The following is a 21,979-nucleotide window of genomic DNA, read 5'->3' as shown; positions in this document are numbered from 1 at the left end:
TAATATAATTACAAATACATACAAAATATCTATTTAAAACACAATAATTAACAAATTTAATATACGCCTTTTAAAAGAATTGCCAGAAAGTTTTTATTTCGACATTGATTTATTATTGATATTTTGTTTCGATATTTAAAGATTTAAATTTCATCATTCTAAATAATTTATTTTTTAATTTTATTTTTATGTTTTAAATATTATTTTCAATATGCTTTTATTTAAAAATTTTCGTGAGTTTTTAGTTCGCAAATTTATTGAGATTTTGCAGCGTCGTAGACGCCAATAATGCGTTTCCAGTCACGTATCATTCGTCTAATAATAATCGGTCGATCGAGTTACGAACCGCGTTGCAAGGCGACTTGCACTACTGCGAATGCAATGACGATGATTTGCATACAATCGCCTTGCACGACTTGACGTAGAATTTCTCGCAGTTTTAGACGCTACGTTTGTGTCATGGATCAACTTCTTGAAGTCGGTGACATTTACTGCGTTAACTCATACAATTCAACGATTAGCCTCTTTTCATCCCGAATTGTTCTCCTTCCGAAAATACATGAGGGTTTTACATATATGTATGAAAATCCTAAGACTATGTTTATATCATAAATGAAGAAGAAAGATATGTGTGTACATCGTCGTAGATATGGAAAAGAAAAGATTTTTCGTCATATTTGAGTATAACTTTAAATTTCAAAACACATATATAAAAGCTTAAGAATGTTTAAAAATTAATTAATATATAAATGAGCAGCTTTAATACCTATAAAAGTATAACAAATATATAAGATAAAATAAATTTTCGGATCTCTCATGGTAGTTACAAAGATAGCTATCGGCGCGTTCAAAATTATGCGTTACCTACATTATGATAGATCGATCAGAGTATCCCTCTTTTTTTCAAGATCAGATCGACGAATCGATCGCATCGATGATGCGTCCTGGAGGAGTTCACGTTCGAGGACCGTTACGCGAAGAAATAGCTATAAATCTGCTGGGTCGACATTGATTACGTTCATAAATCGATCGACTTATTAAATCAATTAAATCGATTTATTAATTTTGACGCAGAAATCGCGCGGCACTGGCCACCATTTCTCCGAAGTGATTGATTTATCGGTCTTAATCAATTTCCACGCCGAAAGTTCCGCGCATGAATAAATAATTTCTCTCCCTGCGTGGCTATTAGCACTCGTCCGAATACGGATATTATCTGGATGATTTTCGGTGTCGTGTGATGTAGCATACTACATTTTTCAAACATGGGAATCTCTCAAGCGGCGGAAGAATCGTTACATTAATCTTCGAATGGCTTCGTAATGAAAAACTGCGAAGACTGTTATAAATTCGAGTTCGATAAATTTAAAAAGTAATTTAAAAATTTGTGCTGCGGCAAAAATAACAAAAAAAAAACGCATATATCCTGCATCAACTTATTACGCAACAATGTCTGGATAATTACGAAGTAACGCACACGCAAGTATGATGCGTCAAAAATTATTATTAGTGTACGTTTTAATAGTTTTTATATTTTTTTCGTAGATATTTTTTCTGAAAGAAGTTTGACGGATTTGTATAATATTGTTGTGTGGTCCAGCCGATAGATATTATCTTCTGATTTTATCGATGATCCTCGGACTATATTTACACACATTATACTTGTACGTCTTAGTCACGATCTTTTATTGTCGCGAGATAACAACGGTGTGTAATGCGCGGCGGCACCGATCGTATTCGAGGGTCGGCAATACATGTCGATGACTATCTGAATAGCACTCGACTGTCTTTGAGTGCTCCAATTTGTTTACTGACATGCGCGAGACCATGCTATCACCTTGATAGAGACCTCCCGTCAAGATTAAGTAGCATTCAAAATTTTTCAAATTGCATTTAATTTACGGGCGAAATGGAAATGCATAGCCGTCCTCTTCGGAATGTCTATAAAAACGAACTTTAGATTAAATCTTGAGATTAATATTTAATTTTTAATATACTAGTTATTGATATTTTTGTAAAAATAATTTATATTATTGCCTTTGTATATAGACTTGAAAATGTAGAACCATCGACTCATAATACTTCTATATGTTTAAAAAATTATTTTCAATAATCTTGATTATTGAGGGAATGAACAATAATTAATTCATATATCACCATGTGATCACTGATGACATACCAACTCTAAGATTTAAAATTAATATTGTAAGAATCGCTAGATGTATCTCTTTTATTTTAAAAATTATTAATACGATAATTAAAAAGTATCGATGAATACATATGCTTATGATTGCAAATGAGATTGCATAATGATATTTTTGCGAGTGTCTTTTGCTCAAAATTTGTTTCAATGTGGAAAATTGCGAAGGATATTATGTCTTTGGAATTAATGATTGCTGTGGATGCACCTTTAATCGTCGGACTCTGCCAACTCTGCGGGATGCCATGTCTCGAGTCAAGCATTCCTGACACTCTGAAGTGACTGTCGGAACCAGAAATGGAAAGAGAAAAAAGAAGAAGAACGAAACTGAGAGTTAAACCGAGAAAATATCTAGAGTTCCGTAGTGATGAAAGGACACTTTCGTCATTCCCGCCCAATATTTGCGTACCATTGTCCAAAATCAACATCACGTAATAACACGTTGGCCAAATGTAACATAGAGTTCAGGTTCGCCAATTGGTGTTCTTGCTTGATGCTAAAATAAGACTCGCGTGATGGTTACAGTAAGCTACTATTTTATCCAGCAATGCATGATTTTAGTTTTATTTTTTTCGTTTGCCATAGTATCGTAGTAGCCAATTAGTATGGTTTCACGCGCTGCGTGTTGAAAATATTTCGCGTGACGAGAATGAATCTCTTACACGAGAATGCAATGCGGAAATTTCAAGAGAACCTCCGCTCTGATTTCCCCATCTCATGTCACTTTGGCCACTGTACTCATTGATTCCCTTAGTAAACGCCCCATTATGTTCCGGCATTTCGACGCCGAAATGACATTAAGAAACAACGGCGCCTCGTAAATAACACGCGATTGCTGAGCATAGGTACGTCTTTGTAAAATATTTTATCTTTGGCATCACAACGCGAATCTTGTTATAGATTTTTTACTAAAATAATATTAAATATTTGCTTCGAATTTTTTCCATTTTATTTAAAATTTCATTAAAAAAATAAAATTACATGGAATTTGTTTCAAAAATTAAAAATAGATATTAATGTAATATTATATAATTTTTTATAATAATTTTTATTCTAAATAATTAAAATTTCCACAACTTGAATATATCTAAAATAATTCAAATACACAAATATTTTATTGCTTACACATACATACATATATAACAAGAGAAATAATTATTTTATTATTATCAGAAATAATTCAGAAATAATTTTATCATATATATATATATATACTCTTAAAATCTTTAACAAGAAATATACATTTAACATATTTATTTCTCTCTGATCCGTGAAATTGAGCTATTTTAAATAAGATTTTAATTAGCATACAAATGAATTATTAAGTCTCACATTAACTATGTATAATTCAGTAGAGAAGAAACGGAGCTTATGTAAATATTTTTATTTTTTGTTTTAAATACTATTTTTTGCCCACCTCTGTTTAATATACTATCATAAAATATACGCGTGTAGCAGAGCGTGAAAGCTAATTCATGCAGTTTAAGTTTCAACGGCGTCGTTCAGCCGTTAGTCACGGAAGAATTACGGAGGTAGACGAAGAAAATCGCGCGAACAGGATCGACGATGTGCGAGTACGTGCGAAAAGTCGTCTACGACGGCGTCTCGGCGCTGCTGGCCAGCGGTTGAGGAAATAAGAATGCATCTGCCTCAATCTCTGACGGAAATAGTAGCCAGACTACAGACGAAGTCTCGTTGTACGATATTTTAAGTGATATCAAGTTATTAATACCATGCAGTAGGTATCCTGTACCTAAATATATATTTTTGGCGTGAATCCAAGTCATCCCTGGCCGGTTTTATCACGGATAGGGGAGGGGGAATAATGTTTTACCCGATAATTGGAAACTGTGTGGATTTCTCGCGTGGCCTCTCTCGGTATATCGGGATAACTTTTAATTTGCCTTTTCGTCGATGTGCATAACACATCTCTCACCTTCCACAATACATTACGTGCTTTCGATATTTTTCAGAAAATGCAAGGAATCCAAATTACATTTCAATATGTCACTTCAAGTTAAATAGTATTTTTCCAACATTTCTTCTTTGGCGAGCTTTTCTTTATTTTCTTCTTTCGTCTTTTATTTATTTATTTTTTTTGAGATATGATTTATAAAAATTAATGTTATAAAGGTTTCTGGCACAAAAGACAAACTCTAAACTAAACTCTGAAATATAAACAAATATCGAAGAAATGTTTAAAAATGATTTTCCTTTTCTTTTATCTATATAGCTATTTAGATAGCTATTTAGAAGTAATTGAAAAACAGTTTAAACAAAAAAAGAGACAAACAACATTTTCTTTTTTTTATGCGAAAGTGTTATATGTGTGTTCATATATTAAGCTATAAATTATCTACATAAGCCGTATTAAAAATGAGATTGAGAATTAAATGATATAAATCACATACACGCTCTATTTAATATAAAATTTAATATACATTTATCATATATACATGCACATATATCATATTTTGCTGGAAGGAAAAAAATCATACATCTTAACGAAACCTTAAGCGCACTTCATATCCATTTCTTTACATTATACAATTACTTAAACGATCGATCAGATGTTTATCGGAATAATGATCAATCCCTCGTGATTAAATGAGAGAGAAAGAGAGAGGTTCTATCCCGTAAGAAGGAGAAGGTCAATGGTCTATCAAAAGACGGTCGAAGAACCCTCTTGCGACAGCCTCGATGGTGGGAGGGTTGGTAGTTAGTAGCCGAAGAAGCATCTGTTAGCGCCAGGCATTCACATGTAAATCAAGCACCACTAAGAGAAATAAACAATTGAAAACAAGCGTGCAAGACGAACCTGACGTACGAGAAGATGCGCAAGCAAGTTTCTGCTTGGAAAAAAAAGGGACAAGACGAGGAAGATCCGACGTGGAGTATAACACTCTAGAGAAAAGGGTGCGTATGTAATATGTTATGTAAGATGTTGCTGCATTTTGTTTTTGCAGAAGAATTTATTGCATTCGGTTTATTCGGAGATCCAAAGTAACGTTAAATGTATTATTATTATACGTGCACGAATGTCGGTCAAGTTGAATAGTTTCCAATTCGCGCTTTGGATCCTTTTCAACATGACATTATATGAGATTTATTATAAAGATACTTGAAGAAAAATCTTTACCACAGTATTCGGACCTAAGAATTCGTAGTCATTTTTTCTCACGTAAAATTTGAATTTAAAATAAGCTTCCCGAGTATATTATTGAATTGTACTAGCAAATTGAAATACTCATATTTTATTGTGTCAAGAGCAATCTCGATAACTTAATAATCAAGTCACGTAGCAAATAGCAGCGAAGGAAAAAGATTAAACGCTCGCCGAAATCGGACTCTAATTACCTGAAGTGTAAGGTCACCGCATTAAACCACCTCTCTACAACGCGCATGTATCGAGGGGGTTCGGTGAACCCACATGCTATCAATCTTGAGACGTAATCGTCGACGTTTCATTAGAGCGGCACAATGTGGCCGCGCGTGAACAATTTCCGTTCACGTTCTTCTCTCTCGTACAAATATAACGGAGCGGCACTTAATTCACACAGAGCATAATTCGTATCCTCCTAATTTCGACTTCTCATTATTTATTCTTGCCGTATTTCCAAATAAAGCGCAGCATGCCGTTCAGTATAGCTTCTCGTATAGTTCGCGCGGCGGCAATTTCATATTTTCTCTCATTAAATCGACGTCATTATTGGCGCGCGCGAGAGAGAGGGAGAGCTGGTAATTGCAGGTGTAATACGTCCCTCGTTATGAACGATTTATTCGTTTCTTAGTCGCGCGAGTAAGTCTGCGATCGCGATCTGCGCGAATATTTCAGGTCTTGTCTGGTTCTGCGCTCCAGCTTGCGTTTCCGCCTTTTTCTTGTTTAGCACTTCGATATTGGGGCCCGATCGCGTTGTACAAATTGATATTATATGTATATAGTAGAGCCAAACAGCAGCTGGTCTTTACACCTTCGCCTTCTCCTTATGCGACTATATTTCAATAATATTAAATCTTTGTCACTTGTTAGATATAATTTTAATTACACTCGCGATATATGTTGCTTTAACACATTTTCGTCCACCTGTCGGCTACATTTCGATAAAGTGCTAGAGGACGTTGTAGTTTTTATAGATAATTTCATATACATTTCTCTTTTCCAAATATCACCTTTTGCCATTAATTGCAGCTTTGCTTGTCGAGAACACGTGTGCTTCAAAAATTACGATAGTACCAATATCGATAGTAGCGTCGCAAGCGAAGGTATCAATTTTGTTGAGTCGCGACTTAATAAAATATCAAGAAGGTCTCTTCTCTTTCACTTTCTTTCTCTCTTTCTCTTTCTCTCTTCTTGGCGAATCCTTTTCATCTAAACTACCGGGTATGAGATTAAAGCGAGTTCATTGAGAATTCTTGAATCACGTTTGCCCCATTCCCGAGAGGCACTTGTGCCCACCAATTACGAGAGAAGCTGCTTTCCTCTATGGTTCTTCCCGTTCTTCTTCTTCCTCGTCTCTTGCTTGCTACAACCGCGAAGGTCACGAAGATACGTTGCAGTTATGGACTCGGGAAACAACAAGAACGAGGGGAGACGACGGGGAGGCATCTGGGCATCTGAACTTTGACCTGAACTTCTTCACACTGAGACCCGGGAAAGAGAGAGACCGTATATTATTTTGTTTTTTATTAATCCCGCGTGAAAAGTCAACAATTATTGTAATCGAGAACATATTAACCAGTTGAGTTTAAGGATGACTGCGAAAATTCATTCATTAGGAATCTAAAATTTTCACGTTCTCTTCGAGCCGAATTCAATTCAGTGTAATTAATATTATCAAAAAATATCAAATACCTACATGTGTAAACTTAATATTCATAGAGAATATTTCGAAGAAGTTACTTGTAAAACTTGGCATAAATATTGGTATGAATATAAATATCGGTTATACGCGGTGAAGAGAGTAAAGTGGCGGTGGAGAATGACGTTGACCTAATTTAAGATTAGTAACTGTCGCACGAAGAGAGAGAGTGCACATGTTTCATTTGATTTATGTCACAGCACCACGAAAGACAAGTTGTCCAAGCAGTTCAACCTTTTGCTAGTTCTATTGTAGACTGCGTCTTCATTAAGCTAACGTAAACATATATATAATAGATCGATATTAACGATAATTACATATCAATAAAATACTAAATTCAATATTATAAATTCAATAAAATGTCATTAAATAACTTCTACTTTCCATTAAAATCATTCTTATTTGTTTTGATTATATTTTGTTTAATTTTTTTTTAATTTTAGATTTTAGCATACAATGTTTTTAGTAGGTATATAGTTTTATATATAATATACTTGTTATTCGAAATATTAACATATATTGCTTTTAGCATAAGATCTTTTATCGATATTTTTATAAATCATGAAAACATTTAAAAATATCCAAGTTGCATCTAAACGCAAGAGAGAGAAACGCTAAATAAATGCATATTACAGTTTGATTGTCTTCATTCTTATGAACAATTTTTTTTACACATGCGTACAACTCACATAATAATAATAATAATAAATCAATTTTTCTCCAGAAAGCCGTCGTAAATATTCATTTTTACAGTCGAGGGAAATCGTGGGTGTATGAAAGAAACGAGCAGCAGCGCGATGGGAGGAGAAGACGGAGGTGGAGGCGAATATGTGCGCTTTTGCCCGTTACGAGAGAACGTGCGCCGGCTTTCGTGCCACGCCGAGATAAGTGGTGTATGATTTGGCGATGATTGATGGGGTCGTAGGTCAAAGTGATCAGCGGCGCTCCGGGCGCCTCGGCTCACCTGACTCCTCGGCGCGGATCTGAAAGTCTGGAATACTGGGGGTTCTTCTGGCTTCCCGTGTGTAATAACGCCTTCGTTCACCAATCCTCTTCTCTGTTTCCCTCGCGCGGGTTTTTATTGTTTCGATGTTGAATACTGGTATAAATTTAAAATCGGTAAAAATTTCGCGATGTCGATGATTTCCTGCAATCTTTCGATTAAAGAAAAAGATTCGCTCGACGCGTGTGATTGTAAAATATATCAGCATTCGATGGATAATAAAAAAAAACCTTGCGGAAATGTATTTATCGTAATGTATTCAATATCTATCGGCACATTATTAATTATTCAATCGTTTATTATCGACATTTGTAATACAGAAACATACATATATCATAGATAAATTCGATAAAATGCTGCCCATTTCATCTTTGATGTCACTGAATAGTCGTCTCTCAAATGCGAGTTACGCATATTGACAAGAGAAATGACCGCCCAGCGAGAAAACAAGCAGAACAGAGACTCATTTTCTATAAACTTTTTTCGGTTCAGCGCGTTACGAAGCCTGCGCAAGCAATGTCGACCACATTAATTCGGGATAATCAATTTAGGCCTAATTGAGGATTACGATGAACCTCTCGGAGATCTCTTGAAACTCGAAACCCGTCTCTTCCTCACCGTCGGAATGCAGGCGACCGTGGCGTTAATAGATTAATTTATTATGTTAAGGCCCTCAAAGACACCGCCCGATTTCGTTCGCTCAACGACATATTATTATCGTGTCACGGCCATCGTTAAAAGAACTCCACGAAGAACCGCGAAACTTCCACCAATGGAATGTTAATTTCGTCGCAACGCACGTGTTCAGATATGCATACATAATGTGGAAGACATCAGATTTATTTTAATTTTCTTGTTTTACCCTGTTTATAAATTTCCTTTATCATGAAATTTAAGGGTTTTTATAATTAGTAAGAAAGAAAAATGTGTACACATACATAATTTTTTGATTAACTTGTTTCTTAGCAAAAAAGTAGAGATGGATTATTCTTTTCGATCTCATCCAACTTTTCACCTTTTTCTTTAAATTTTATGATGTCTTAATAAAAGCTTCTTTTGCAGCGATAAAATGACGATTTATATTCAAGAAATCAGGCAAAAAATTATTTATAACAAAAGTAATAAGTATTAAAGATTAGTTATACATTTTTAAATATAACTATCGTTTTTTAAATGCTAAGAAAATTGAAAAATTGGACGACAGCTTAAAATTGAAATCTCCTTTAGCAGTAGGAAAAAATTTCATTTTTATCAAGTCATTAATCGATTTTATTTGTTACATATGCATAAAATTATCCTTATCATTAAATTAAATTGATTGACACACACATTTTAATTAGTAGGATGCCTCTATTTTCATTATATGTGAATGTTTTATATATGATTTTAAAAATAAAAATTAATTTTTTTATATTAATGGAACTACTTTTTTATGACAGTATTTATTTTAATAAAATATTTTTATATAAGTATTCCATACTTGTCAAATCATACTTTATTTATAGAATGTATGTGTGTCTAACGACATTATATATATGTGTGTACACACATATTGCAATTTTTATAACTCAGCAGTAGGTTCTGGTATTTGATATTTAAAGAGAAAAGAAAAGAGATTTTAGCTCCACTCGAGAGCAATGTAGTCTTCGCCGGGCTCGGCCACACACTGTGGCTTGACTCTCGACTCTCGAGCTTCTTGGCTGTGAAGTTATATTTCGCTGTCAGGCGACGACACCACTGCGCAGGAGTCTTGCGGTGGTGGGGATTAGTTTCATGTGAGACGTGCATCGTAGCGGACGTATGGTACGCACGCGTCTAATGGAAAGCATAGAAAGAGAGCAGTACTTCGCCAGGCTCGGTTCATTCTTGGCTGTAAAGTTAGGTTTCGCTGACAGGTGGCGACACGCTGCGCAGTCTTGCGAGCGCTCGGTGGTGGGTGGTGAGCATCAGTCTCGCGTCTCGCGCGAGACGTGTAGCGTGGCAGGACATACGTGGAAACGCACAGATATTTTGATCGAAATATTCTTGTAGAAAATTGCATTTTTTTGCTCGCATTAAAGATTTAAATATTTTTATGTATTGCATAATTAATTAATATATTTTTATGCATTGCATAATTAATTAATATATTTTTATGTATGCATTACAATTTTTAATATTTTATTAGAATATAATTTTGCTTCGCGCGCGTCATTATAATATTCGATTAGATTAAACAAAATGATATACATATATTATATACATATATTATATATGCTATATAAATATAGATCTCCTAAACTGATATATTTTTTATTTTTTAGCAATGAAATACTGATGCACTTTATCAAAACTTATACAAATGTATTATAAAATATAAAAAATATTGCTCATTATGACAATTGCATTAGGAAATTATAATTTCATGTTTGTAATAATGAAACAAGAATTTTTGGAAAATGTAATAAATAGAAAAAGATAACAATATAAGAAATTGTACTGCATAATTTATGTATTATAAATAAGAGATACAAACATATAACAGTAATTTTAATAATAATACAAATAAAAGAAGTGCAAAAAGTAATTAAAACTGATATGTAATAATTATGAAGATACGCATAAGAATAAAGATATATCTTTCAGAATAAGAAACATCTTAAGAAATTTTTTTTTGAATTTATTTTATATGTATACATTTATATTGTTAAATTCGAAAAAATTGTCGTTTGTGTATTTTTAAAGAGGCAGTAATATAATTATTTAGAGTAAAAAACACCCTCGAGAATTAAGTCTATTTAATATATATATTAAATATATATATTATATAATAATCAAATATATATATATACATATATATTTATTTGACTAAATATATTTGATTAAATATATATTTGACAGAATTATACTTTATTCTGTCTTTATATAGCAATAGTAATATGTTTTACACACATCTATAAATTCTTTTTTGCGTTATTATATTTTCAAAGCTTATAGAATTTTTTCGAATAGTTTTATATTCTACGGTAATAATTAGAATTGATAGATTTTTTTTAAGTCTTCGTTAATATTCCTTATATTTTAAAGATTTGTCAGAATAAATAAGAATAATACAAAAAGTTACTTATACTTGAGATAGATATGTGCAAATATAGTACAATTTGTACTATTTATAGATTTGATAGATAAATTATTCAAATTTGACAATTTTTCTTTGACCGATTTCAGAAAAGCATGATTTCATTGGTGCGTTTTCTTATTTTGTGAGTGATAAATGAAATTCGTTGATTTGCCAAATTTCTCACATATTCATGTACCTAAAATAAATTATTTTTATATCTATTGTCAACAATTTTTTTGCACTATGACAACATAACATAATTTCTAATTTTTATCATTAAAACAAATTATTTATATAAGATGGTTAAAACAAATTATTTATTTGAGTATCTACAAAGATACAAAATATTTATGTTAAATAAAAAAACATTGAAATGAATATGATATCTGAGACCACAAAATTTACCTTGTCAAACTCGTTATGAAAGAACATATTCTCTATTAATACGTTCTTAACAGTAATAATCTCTTTTCTTAGATTATTTTCCACAAACTTTGTAATCTAAAATAAATTAAAATATTTCCCGTAATAAAATATAATTTAGCTTTGCACAAAAGTTTAATGCATAATTTAGTTTTTTTAGCATAATTAGATTAAGAAATTTTGTGCAAATATAGTATAGAAAGATAGATAATATCGGATTAATATCGTGATACTAATAAATGAGTATACAGAGTACAAAATTTCTCAAAATTTACCTTCTCTAGTTGAGTCTTAGAATATACATGATTAATTATAATAATCAATGCTGCAACCGTATTAACTTCTCTGTAAAACCGAAATAGCATGTACATATTTGCATGATGCGTATTTACATGTGTGAATTGCGAAAATAATATATATTTATAAAGAAAACTATTATATTTTACCTGGGTTTTAATTCTTCAAAATTATTTAATATATACTCAAGTATTTCATTGTTCTTTGCATGCTTCATAATTGTGAAAAGAAATCTATTAACACGATCAATGTCTCGAAATTTTAAAGATATATTTTTCAAAGAAATAGATACTTCTAGTTTTTTATCGTCCAAATATTCTTTAATGGAATTAGGATGTGCAATGCAAGTTAGAAATTCTAAAAGTCTATTATCAGAGTCTGACATCCATTTTTCAAATATTATCTTCCAAATACCAGTTAAATTTTTCTCTGTCATTATACCTTTACAGTATGTCCATTCCTTCCACCACGGTAAAAGTCTATACAATATGTAAAAAAGATCTATTATAAAAATATTTAGAACATGTACATCTATATAACCGATTATTTTTAACATTATTTACACTGTAAAAAAAATGTAAAATGACATAAAAAATATGTAAAATTACATAAATAATCAGTGTAAAAAATGTATATATTTTCATTATTTATCATGAAATTTTACACTTATTATTTATGTAATTTTACAAATTTTTATGTAATACATTACATTTTTTTTACAGTGTAGCAAGCCTTACAAGATACAAGAAAATATAACTGTGACAAAACGATTATAAAAAATTACTTTTCATGATGGTTGAGATGTTGCTTTAATTTATATTTAGCCATTTGTAAGCATTTGGAGTGCTCGAGAGTACATGCCCATTTGGCGACCTCTTGCCTTAAACATTTAGTAAGATAGTCTTCTTCAGAACGTTCTTCGTATCCAATATGTTCAAGGACTCCATTCAATATTTCTAACATGTTTTTCTAAAAATTTGTTAAATAATTAGAATTGTACATTTAAAATATTGTACGTTATTTTTTTATAATAAAAAAAATATAATGTAAATTATAAAAAAATTTGTTTTCAATTGGTAAGTGATAATTGTTATTAAAAAATATTTAAATTTTACAAATTTATATCACAATTTTGTAAAATGTTTTGACAAATTTTTGAATAATAATATATTTGTAACGAAAGTAATCGAAATTCTTTTCATTCAGAGGTTTTCATTAAATTGCTATCTTAAAACTGGATATATAACTTTAAGAAATTTTTAAATTAGCATATAATATAATTTTTATACCCATAATTGAAATTATATTAACAGTAACATGCAAACAATTTATTATTAACATAGAATGTTTAACATCTGAAACGTAAAATTGAGAATACACAAGTATTTTCTTTATAAATTTTCAATTCTTTATCTAAATAAAATTATAGATAAACAACTGAATTTTTTCGGATATATATACTTCATTATCCTCGAAATTACCTTTTTACAATTTTGATTATTATATATTTTATATATTATGCAACAATCTAATACGTAAACTTTTATTGACGAAAAATCTGTTATTATTTACCTTAAATAAATCGACACTTTTATCTAAAATTGGAAAGATACTTGACATATTTTCAAGAGCTTTGATCATAGGATACCATGCCACATAATCTGTCTCTTGCGATAAGTATTCCGTAAGTTCCAAAAATGTAGACAAATTGAGTTGAAGCATCGAGAAGAAATAAAAGGCGTCATCGATGATTTGAGCACGATTAAGAACATGTATGTTCATATAATTTGCAGAGTTCAAATATCTCGCAATGTTTCGCCAGTTTTCAGGTTCATAATTGACACGATAATATCCTATTGTAAATATATATTATGTTTTATTAGATCCTTTTCATGGAATTTATTAGAAAATATCTTTAAATATCTGTTTTTCTCCTTTCTTTTATGTTCAAAATATAAAAATATTTATATTCTATATAGTATTTAATTATATTTAAAATATCTTGTATAATATTATATTAGTATTATATTTAAAATAGAATTTAAATTCAGTGTCTAAATAGTTTATAATAATATTTTACATTATAAATTCATATATTATCGTGTTTATTTAATGTCAGGGAAGTATCTTGTATTTTTATTAAAATATATAAATGCAGCCGTAAAAATAATCTGTGTATAAAACCTTAAATATATATATAATAAACTAAAGTATAAAAAATTAACTAATTAATATTTACCAACCTTGTTGTAAGTTAACTATTATCAATTCATCTTCTCTAGATATATCAAATTCTACAGATGGATTATCAATATGATCCAGCTGTGCTTTCCAGTAATATTGCCATGTATAATGCACTACCTTAAAATCTGGTTTCTGTCTTATAGTAATTATAGTAATAGGTATAAACCAATCATCTTTAGCCAAACTGTAAACATTTTCTATCGATATTCTTAAATATTTAGAATCATTACTTTCAGATTGTGTAACCTTCAGCACGGGATAATGCTTTTGCTTTGTCCAAGTATTCATTATTTCTTTTACGTCAAATTTTTTAATATTGGGTATTTCTGATACATTTTGAGCAACTTGCATAGCACTCCAGAAATCATCAATAGTTGCCGAACTAAACTTACTAAATTCGTAAAAAATTATAAATTATTGACAATAGGTATTACAAACTATAGATTGTATAAATGCAATTACATTTTAATATGTACATATAATTTTGAAACATAATTTGATGTAAATTACTTAAATTATAATTTAATAAAGAATGTGTGATTCGGGATATAAAAATTCGAGATATAGAAACTGGAATAAATAAAAATAGAAGTAGATTGTTGCCCGAAAAAGGAAAGAACATAGTAAAATTGGAGAAGATTAGAAAATGAAGAAAATAAATAATATAAGACAGAAAAATTACAAATATTTTAGAAAATTCTTTTAATTGATTATTTCTATAATACGTAACTATTATGTTACTCACTGTTTGCTAAGAAATATCTCAATACCTTGTTGGAACACTTTGTCCGTAAGAAGTTGTTGCAACATACGCAATATAACAGGTGCTGCGATAATCACATCATAAAGAGTGTAAAATTAAATACATTTAAATTTATTCTAGTGTCCATAAATTCATGAGAGCATCTGTAATTGTATAAAGAAATGTTTTATACGTTTAATTTTACATTAATTTTTTTTCCTTTTTTTCCCTATAAGATTAATAAATGAACTGCGGAAAAACAAACTTGTGTTTATTCTTCCTAATTCTTTTGTGATATTTACGTTCAGGAATTTATGGACAATTTAATAATTATATATTATTAAAGTTGCTTTGTCTTACCCTTGATGTAATAAGAAAAAGAGAAAAGTGAATCAATTTCAGAGGATTTGTTAACTTTCGAAATAAGAGGATTCATAATACCCGATAAAAAATGATCCAAATGAAGAGATTCTTGTTTACTTTGGACTGCAAACAGATTCAACATACGGGAATCTTGAAAAATCTATAAATAAAAGTTTTAATATGAAAATTTAATATTTAAATAATCAATAAATATTTTTAATAAAAAAAGTTCGTGCATATTTTTCGCATTAAGCGACAATAATTATTTACTATTACTACGAACAGATAGCTTTTTTATTTTTTATTAAGTGTGCTTTTTTATTTTTTTATATGTGCGACTAATTATTTGAGATTAGATGTTATTGCAATTATGCTTTTTTATATTTAAATTAACGTGTTATATTTTTAACTTGATTAAATCATTCTTTATATTTCAGATTTTTTTATAATTTAGAAATTTAATCAATTTATGATTTCTTAGTGCATTTATAAAAAAGTTTTATTGTTCTTTTATTAACAAATGTTTTGTTTAACTGTGCATAATTGAAACTATATGTGTAACTAAATAAAATAAACAACCTTGTTGACGATATCCATTCCCAACAACCTAGCAATACCCTCGTTCAACCAATAATCAGACCACCAAGATGGGCTGATCAGATTATTAAACCATTGACGTGCCACTTCGTATGCTACTATACACGCTGCTTTTATTTTGTGCGAAACAGGATCTAATATTTCATTATAGAAAACATTTGATACTCTAAAAATCATTGTAAATAATGTGATTATATAAGTTTTATGACAAATATGATGTTTAATGATTCTTCATATTTCAATTGTCATACTCTAATTCTAATTATATTACCTATAAAGAATAAGTCCCATGCCATTATGCTGAGGACCTCCGCGAGTTATGAGATGATGCACGTACGAAAGATTCTCAGAATATTTCCATTCGTTTCTGAAGCGCATTGTGACGTTGTGAGTGAGATTTTTTGCAAACATTACGTCTTGTAATAACAACGGTTCATATCGTGCGTCACCATTATGGAACCATAACGAATGAATATCATGTAGTACAAGCGATACGAGATAAGTAGACATTAAACGAGTGGTTCTGAAGCGTGTCCACACTTTGTTATTTTCATATTCGAGAGTTATATTTTGTGTCGGCATGCTCGATAAAGACAAATACGTTATATGATGTCTAACAGTAATATTAAACGTCGCCTTGAATGCTGGCTCGTCCCAACATGGAAACAATTGTCGAGCCCCAATTACCCCGAATTGTGTTGCGACAAACCACCTACCACATTTTAATAAAATTTCATATAACAACAAATATTTAACCAGCATTAGAAATTGCTGGCATTAAAAGTTGTAATAAAATATAAGATTAGAGAATATATTATATATATATGTATAGATACACACGTTTTACGAATCGTGTTTGAAGAATAATATTTCAACGTATATTATTATAGGTATTTTACAATATTTTATTACAGTATTTTTAACATATACTCACATTTTATTTCTATTATAATTTATGTAAGGAGCTCTGAAGAAGTTTCCATCATTATCTGAGAGACCGATGAAGCTCATGTTTAATAAATAATGTCCATTTGATAATTCATAATCGAAGGTAAAGATGAGAATATGAGTTTCATTGTTATACGTAGTATTTGTCGGGTTATAAAGATCTAATGACTCTGTATTGATGACGGTAGTATTTTGTATTTCTATTTGCGGCTTTTGTGCGTGCAAACTTAAGTACCACGTTGGATTGATAATCTGGACGTATGCCTCGCATCTGCCGGAGAAGATAAAACTTTTTCCTTCTACTTCGAAATATGGTTCTAACTTGATGTTATAATGTTGTGGTATAACGTAATCCGGTAAACGATATCCATTTGGCAAGTCATTTTTAAAAAAACTGCTAAAGAAAAAAGCTCTTGCGTTTATAAATATTAGACTGTTTAATAACAGCTTTAACAATAGTCTCCCCATGCCAAATCTCTCGTTTCGAGTATCTGTAATAATGTAATTTCTTATTTTAAAAAATATAAGTATAAATAAAATACAATGCAGAACTCTCTTTCCATTATTTTTATTTTTTTAATTTTTTTTAATGAAAAAGAACGGAAATGAATACAGGATTAATTTTTATTAAGCAGAGATAATTAGAAAAAAGATTAATATGATTTATTATTGTACACATCGATATGCAATGTGTACATTATTCTTACGAATTTAACTAAATTTACATAATCGTAATAATATTCTCGATATTATAATTTATGTTCAACATATATGTTGTGATAACATAAGGATGATTTTACCATACTTTCTGTGATTAGAGAAAAAGGCTAAGCAAACGAATTTATATTATATTTAATAAAATATATCATTATAGTAGATTTACATGCAATTATTTATATATAACTCATTTTGTAACTTTTTGCATTTGTATCTTATGATAATAATTTCTAAAATAATTATTGAGCAACAAATTATTGTTTCCTTAAATATTTTAGTTCGATCCTAAATATTTAAATTTAAGATTATTTAAATATATATTGCACGCTTGAAATCATCTATATTACTTATATTAATAATACTGTTAATTCTGAAAAAGATGACCTTTAAAAATTAAACTTGTACTTGTTTGTATCTTATAATTATTTGAATTGTGTTCTACTTCTTTATCTTCAAGAAGAAACTATATATAGATATTTTTTTTCTAATGACTTACCTCTTATACTGAAATTTTATATAGATTGAGATATGATTCTTAATTGAAATAAACTACAATTAGCACATTATCACCGCACACGTTCTTATTGCCAGAAGTATATATCACACAATTACAATCTTACTGTTCCGAGAGATCACCGAAAACTGACGACAATCTCGACAATACTATAATAAGTCTGTAATGTCATGTATGTAAATAAGCTCTAAGGTCGCCAGTAACTGTTTTCCTAATTTATTGACACAATCAAGTATCAATATATGAAATATATTCTCATATTGCTTTGAAATTTAACTATTTTTTTGTAATGCTCATAAACAATTTAGAAATTACATTTTATATTTTAATTTTTTTTTATTTTTTAACTCTTTGTCGCTTATATCATGATTTACTGAACAATTTATGTAATATTACAAAAATTAACTTCTTAGACTTCTTATTACAAATTAATTTCTTATTTTTTCTCAGATATTTCTTGGTTGATTATGAATCAGTGATTCTTGTTCACAGATCGACACACATATATTAAATAATTAAATTAAATTAAAAATAAAAGATTTTTAATGCACTAGATAACAATAAAATAATAGAGTCCTCGATTAATATTTAATAGATTGAAATGGTATTTTACTTGAAACTTAATAATATTATACAATGATATTATACATTATGAAAATTAAAATATCATTTTTTGCTAATTTTGCACAAGAAAGACAGCTTTCAGTTTAACCATAAAAGTGATGAAAAGGACATGTGATTGTTTTGGAACAGTTTGTACATGCTTTATTTTCTAGATATCCTTGAGTATTATTACGACAAATACCGCTCTACAATATATAAAACCGATAAAATTATGTATCTAGAACGCGAGTATGTGATGAATCTATTCTATGAATCTATTCTAACTTGATTTTTATTGCAGTCATTTTCTTTGTTCGTTTTTCTAATAATAAATAATATAAGTTCTTGGGAATATCTAAGTTATTTTATGCGTTATAGTACACATAGCTAATTTTTTATTTTGTAAATGTTAACTTAATTGTTTTGTAATCCTAACTTAATTGTTTAAAAAGTTTCTGTATTCCAATATAATTTTAGAAGAATTATTTTGTATTTTTGTGGTTTTTTTATTATCATTAAAATTTATAAAGAATTGATAAAATTATGTCTAATGTGTGTTTGTCAAACATACTCTTACATTTTTTGTTACATGTTTCAAAAACATTGATGGTTCTTAATTAAGTTAATAATTCATAATCACGCTACTTTTCATGTGTTTATCAGAGGCGCGTAAAAGCTTCCGCGAAAGCTCGATTTATATGTAGCGCATTTCTCCCTCGCATAATCCCCGAGAGAAATCGCGGGAGACCCTTAACTCTCAACACCATAAATTCAGGCCGCGTAGCGTCATTAGCACCGAATAACGAGGTTGGTGTTATGGTTGTTCCAGCTGGAGTCCCGATCGCGGGTTCGAAATAACGAAACCGACGCAACATCACGTCACATTCACGGAGATCCGAAAATAAAAGCCTCTTAAACGCGGCTCATTTGCACGGAGATTCCGAGATTCGTCATCTGTTGTTATTTTTGTAATTTTGTCGTATCTGCAATTGTTTATTACAATTTTTAAGAATTATATATAATACTATATATTATTTAAAAGAATTATAATATATAACTATATAAAGCATTATTTAAATATAATTACGCGAATATTTTTATACATTATCGCACTTTAATGGAAAATCAATTATACAATCGCCAGTTTTATTTTAAGCTACAAACTTTTTCAATAATAATCTCTAATAGTTTAATTGTAAGATAATAGCATCTTTGTGCAATTTTTAAGAATTATAATACTATATATTATTTAAAAGAATTATAATATATAACTATATAAAGCATTATTTAAACATAATTACGCGAAGATTTTTATATAATATCGCGTTTTAATGGAAAATTAATTATACACAATCGCCAGTTTTATTTTAAGCTGTCACAAACTTTTCCAATAATAATCTCTAATAGTTTAATTGTAAGATAATAGCATCTTTGTGCAAGTCTTGTTCAATATTTTCCAACTTATTATATATATGTATACGCGTGAGTGTGTGTGTGTATATGTTTTCAATGTGAATATTGTATAATAAGATAGGTGATTCATATTTACAAAGAAGCATTGTTTATGATTTAATTTATTTTCATCGTGTTTTGTTTTCGAAAGTATACTGTTTTATATATAATTTATGTTTTACATAATTTAAGACTAGATCAAAGCACATGTTCGTAGCTCTTTTCCTTCTCTTCTCTTGCTCTCTTCGCTGTAGCTTTCTCCCTTTCTACAAGTACAAGTTGAGAGAGAGAGACTGAAAATTTATCGATGACTAAAATGCAACAAGAAGTCAATTTCTTGATAAATACATTGTGCTAGAAAAATTATTACAATATTTATAAAATTTCTCTTTTTTTATATTTCTATCATAGCAATATTTATGAAAATAATCATTAACGGAGTAAACATAAAAAATAGATGCGCTATCACAAATAATTTTATTTTTAAATATTAAAAATATATATCTTATCTCTATTTATCCTATTTTATTGTAAAAATCACTTAGACAAAAATATTTTAGATTTAGTTATTTCTAAAAAGTGCATGTTAAGTCGATTCTCGAAAGTCTCGAAGTATTGTTGCCTCTTTTCTGCAATGCTGATTGGTTCTCTGTCGATTCGCGTGTGTCATATTCGTAGCATCGAAAGACTGTCATCGCGAGGGTTAGCAGTTAGCAGTTTGACAGTTAGTCCAAAATAAAATAAAATAAAATAATAATATGTGATAATACTTTAAGCTTGATTAATATTTTTGATATTTGCGTTGTGTATTATACTCGTAGGATCGAAAGGCTGTCATCGCGAGGGTTAGCAGTTAACAGTTTGACAGTTAGTCCAAAAAGTAAAATAAAATAATAATGTTTTAAATAATATGTTATTATACTTTAAACTTGATTAATATTTTGGCGGAAAAAAGGCAAAAATACTTGCGAGAATCGACTTAATGTCTTTTTTAAAAAAAGATTACAATAACAAAAGCGCGCGTTACGCCATTCCTCGATTTTAAATAAAAAAGAATAATATTTTTATATAAAGTTTGTTTAAACTTGGTTAATATTTTTTGATAGAAATCAGATGATTAAAGCATTACATTGCTAAATAAATTTTAACATAAAAATATGTTATAAAAATTAATATAATAATGTTATAAATAATATGTTATAATGCCTTATCTGCGATTAATATTTTTTGACAGAAATCAACTGATAGCTGTTATAAATATTAATCGAATTTAAGGAATTATAATACATTATTTAAAACATATTATTATTTTAAATGTTATAACATATTCTTATTTTAAGAATTAATTAGCAATTTTACGTTTTAATCAGCTGATTTCTGTAACAAAAATATTAATCGAGGATAAAATATTACAACATATTATTCACAACATATTGCTATTTTAATTTTTATAACATATTATTATTTTAAAATTTAATTAGCTCGCTATATTAATATTTTTAAATTTATTAATTTAATTATAAAGTAATATATTTATTAAGTTAAAAATAGAAGTGAGACATAAATCCAAATTAACAATTAAGGTTTCGTAGCAATTTTTAAGGACAATAAATATTTCCTTAATTAGAGTCATAAATATATTTCGTCCGACACTTTTCGATAATCTTAACATAATTCGAATTGCGAATGCGCAGTAGAAATGAGTTCGACATCTATTACCGCGATATATGTATATAGTTACGCATAATATTAAAAATTAAAATTTTAAGCCGCTGACCCCATACGGCGCGGATTCATTTTACGTATATTAGACCAAAAAAGTAGTACGCTGGTATGCTGATGGTATCATCATAATGTGCAGGCAATGTACAGTTAAAATATATGAAAGATTAATTTTCGGCGCGTTTTAAAATATTA

At 29.4% G+C, this 21,979-nt stretch overlaps 1 protein-coding gene and 1 long non-coding RNA gene across 5 annotated transcripts in view; one reads left to right on the top strand and one right to left on the bottom strand.

The window, feature by feature from the left end:
* Nucleotides 1-21,979, top strand: part of LOC145939787 (uncharacterized) — a 268,796-nt gene that overhangs the window by 74,607 nt on the left and 172,210 nt on the right. The window contains exon 8 of one of the 4 annotated variants that reach the window (XR_014425897.1): nt 7,813-8,805. The exons of the other annotated variants lie outside the window; for them this stretch is intronic. This is a non-coding gene — a long non-coding RNA (uncharacterized LOC145939787). Of the gene's footprint in view, nt 1-7,812; nt 8,806-21,979 lie in introns of those variants that run through there. 4 annotated transcript variants of the gene reach the window in all.
* Nucleotides 11,004-18,118, bottom strand: LOC145939483 (glutamyl aminopeptidase-like). The gene is made up of 13 exons (XM_083043813.1): nt 17,990-18,118; nt 16,763-17,267; nt 16,100-16,540; nt 15,811-15,994; nt 15,229-15,391; nt 14,872-14,953; nt 14,126-14,517; nt 13,455-13,735; nt 12,667-12,851; nt 12,032-12,361; nt 11,861-11,930; nt 11,568-11,663; nt 11,004-11,358 (listed from the first exon to the last, which is right to left on the bottom strand). Exons 2-13 carry the CDS (start codon nt 17,242-17,244, stop codon nt 11,266-11,268), a joined length of 2,799 nt encoding a protein of 932 aa, XP_082899939.1. The 5' UTR covers nt 17,245-17,267; nt 17,990-18,118; the 3' UTR covers nt 11,004-11,265.

Source organism: Prenolepis imparis, unplaced genomic scaffold (genome assembly GCF_030444845.1).
Source record: "Prenolepis imparis isolate NDT839.2.m4 unplaced genomic scaffold, iyPreImpa1.0 SCAF_8, whole genome shotgun sequence".
Taxonomy (NCBI): Eukaryota; Metazoa; Arthropoda; class Insecta; order Hymenoptera; family Formicidae; genus Prenolepis; species Prenolepis imparis.
This window is presented reverse-complemented; position numbering and strand designations above follow the sequence as displayed.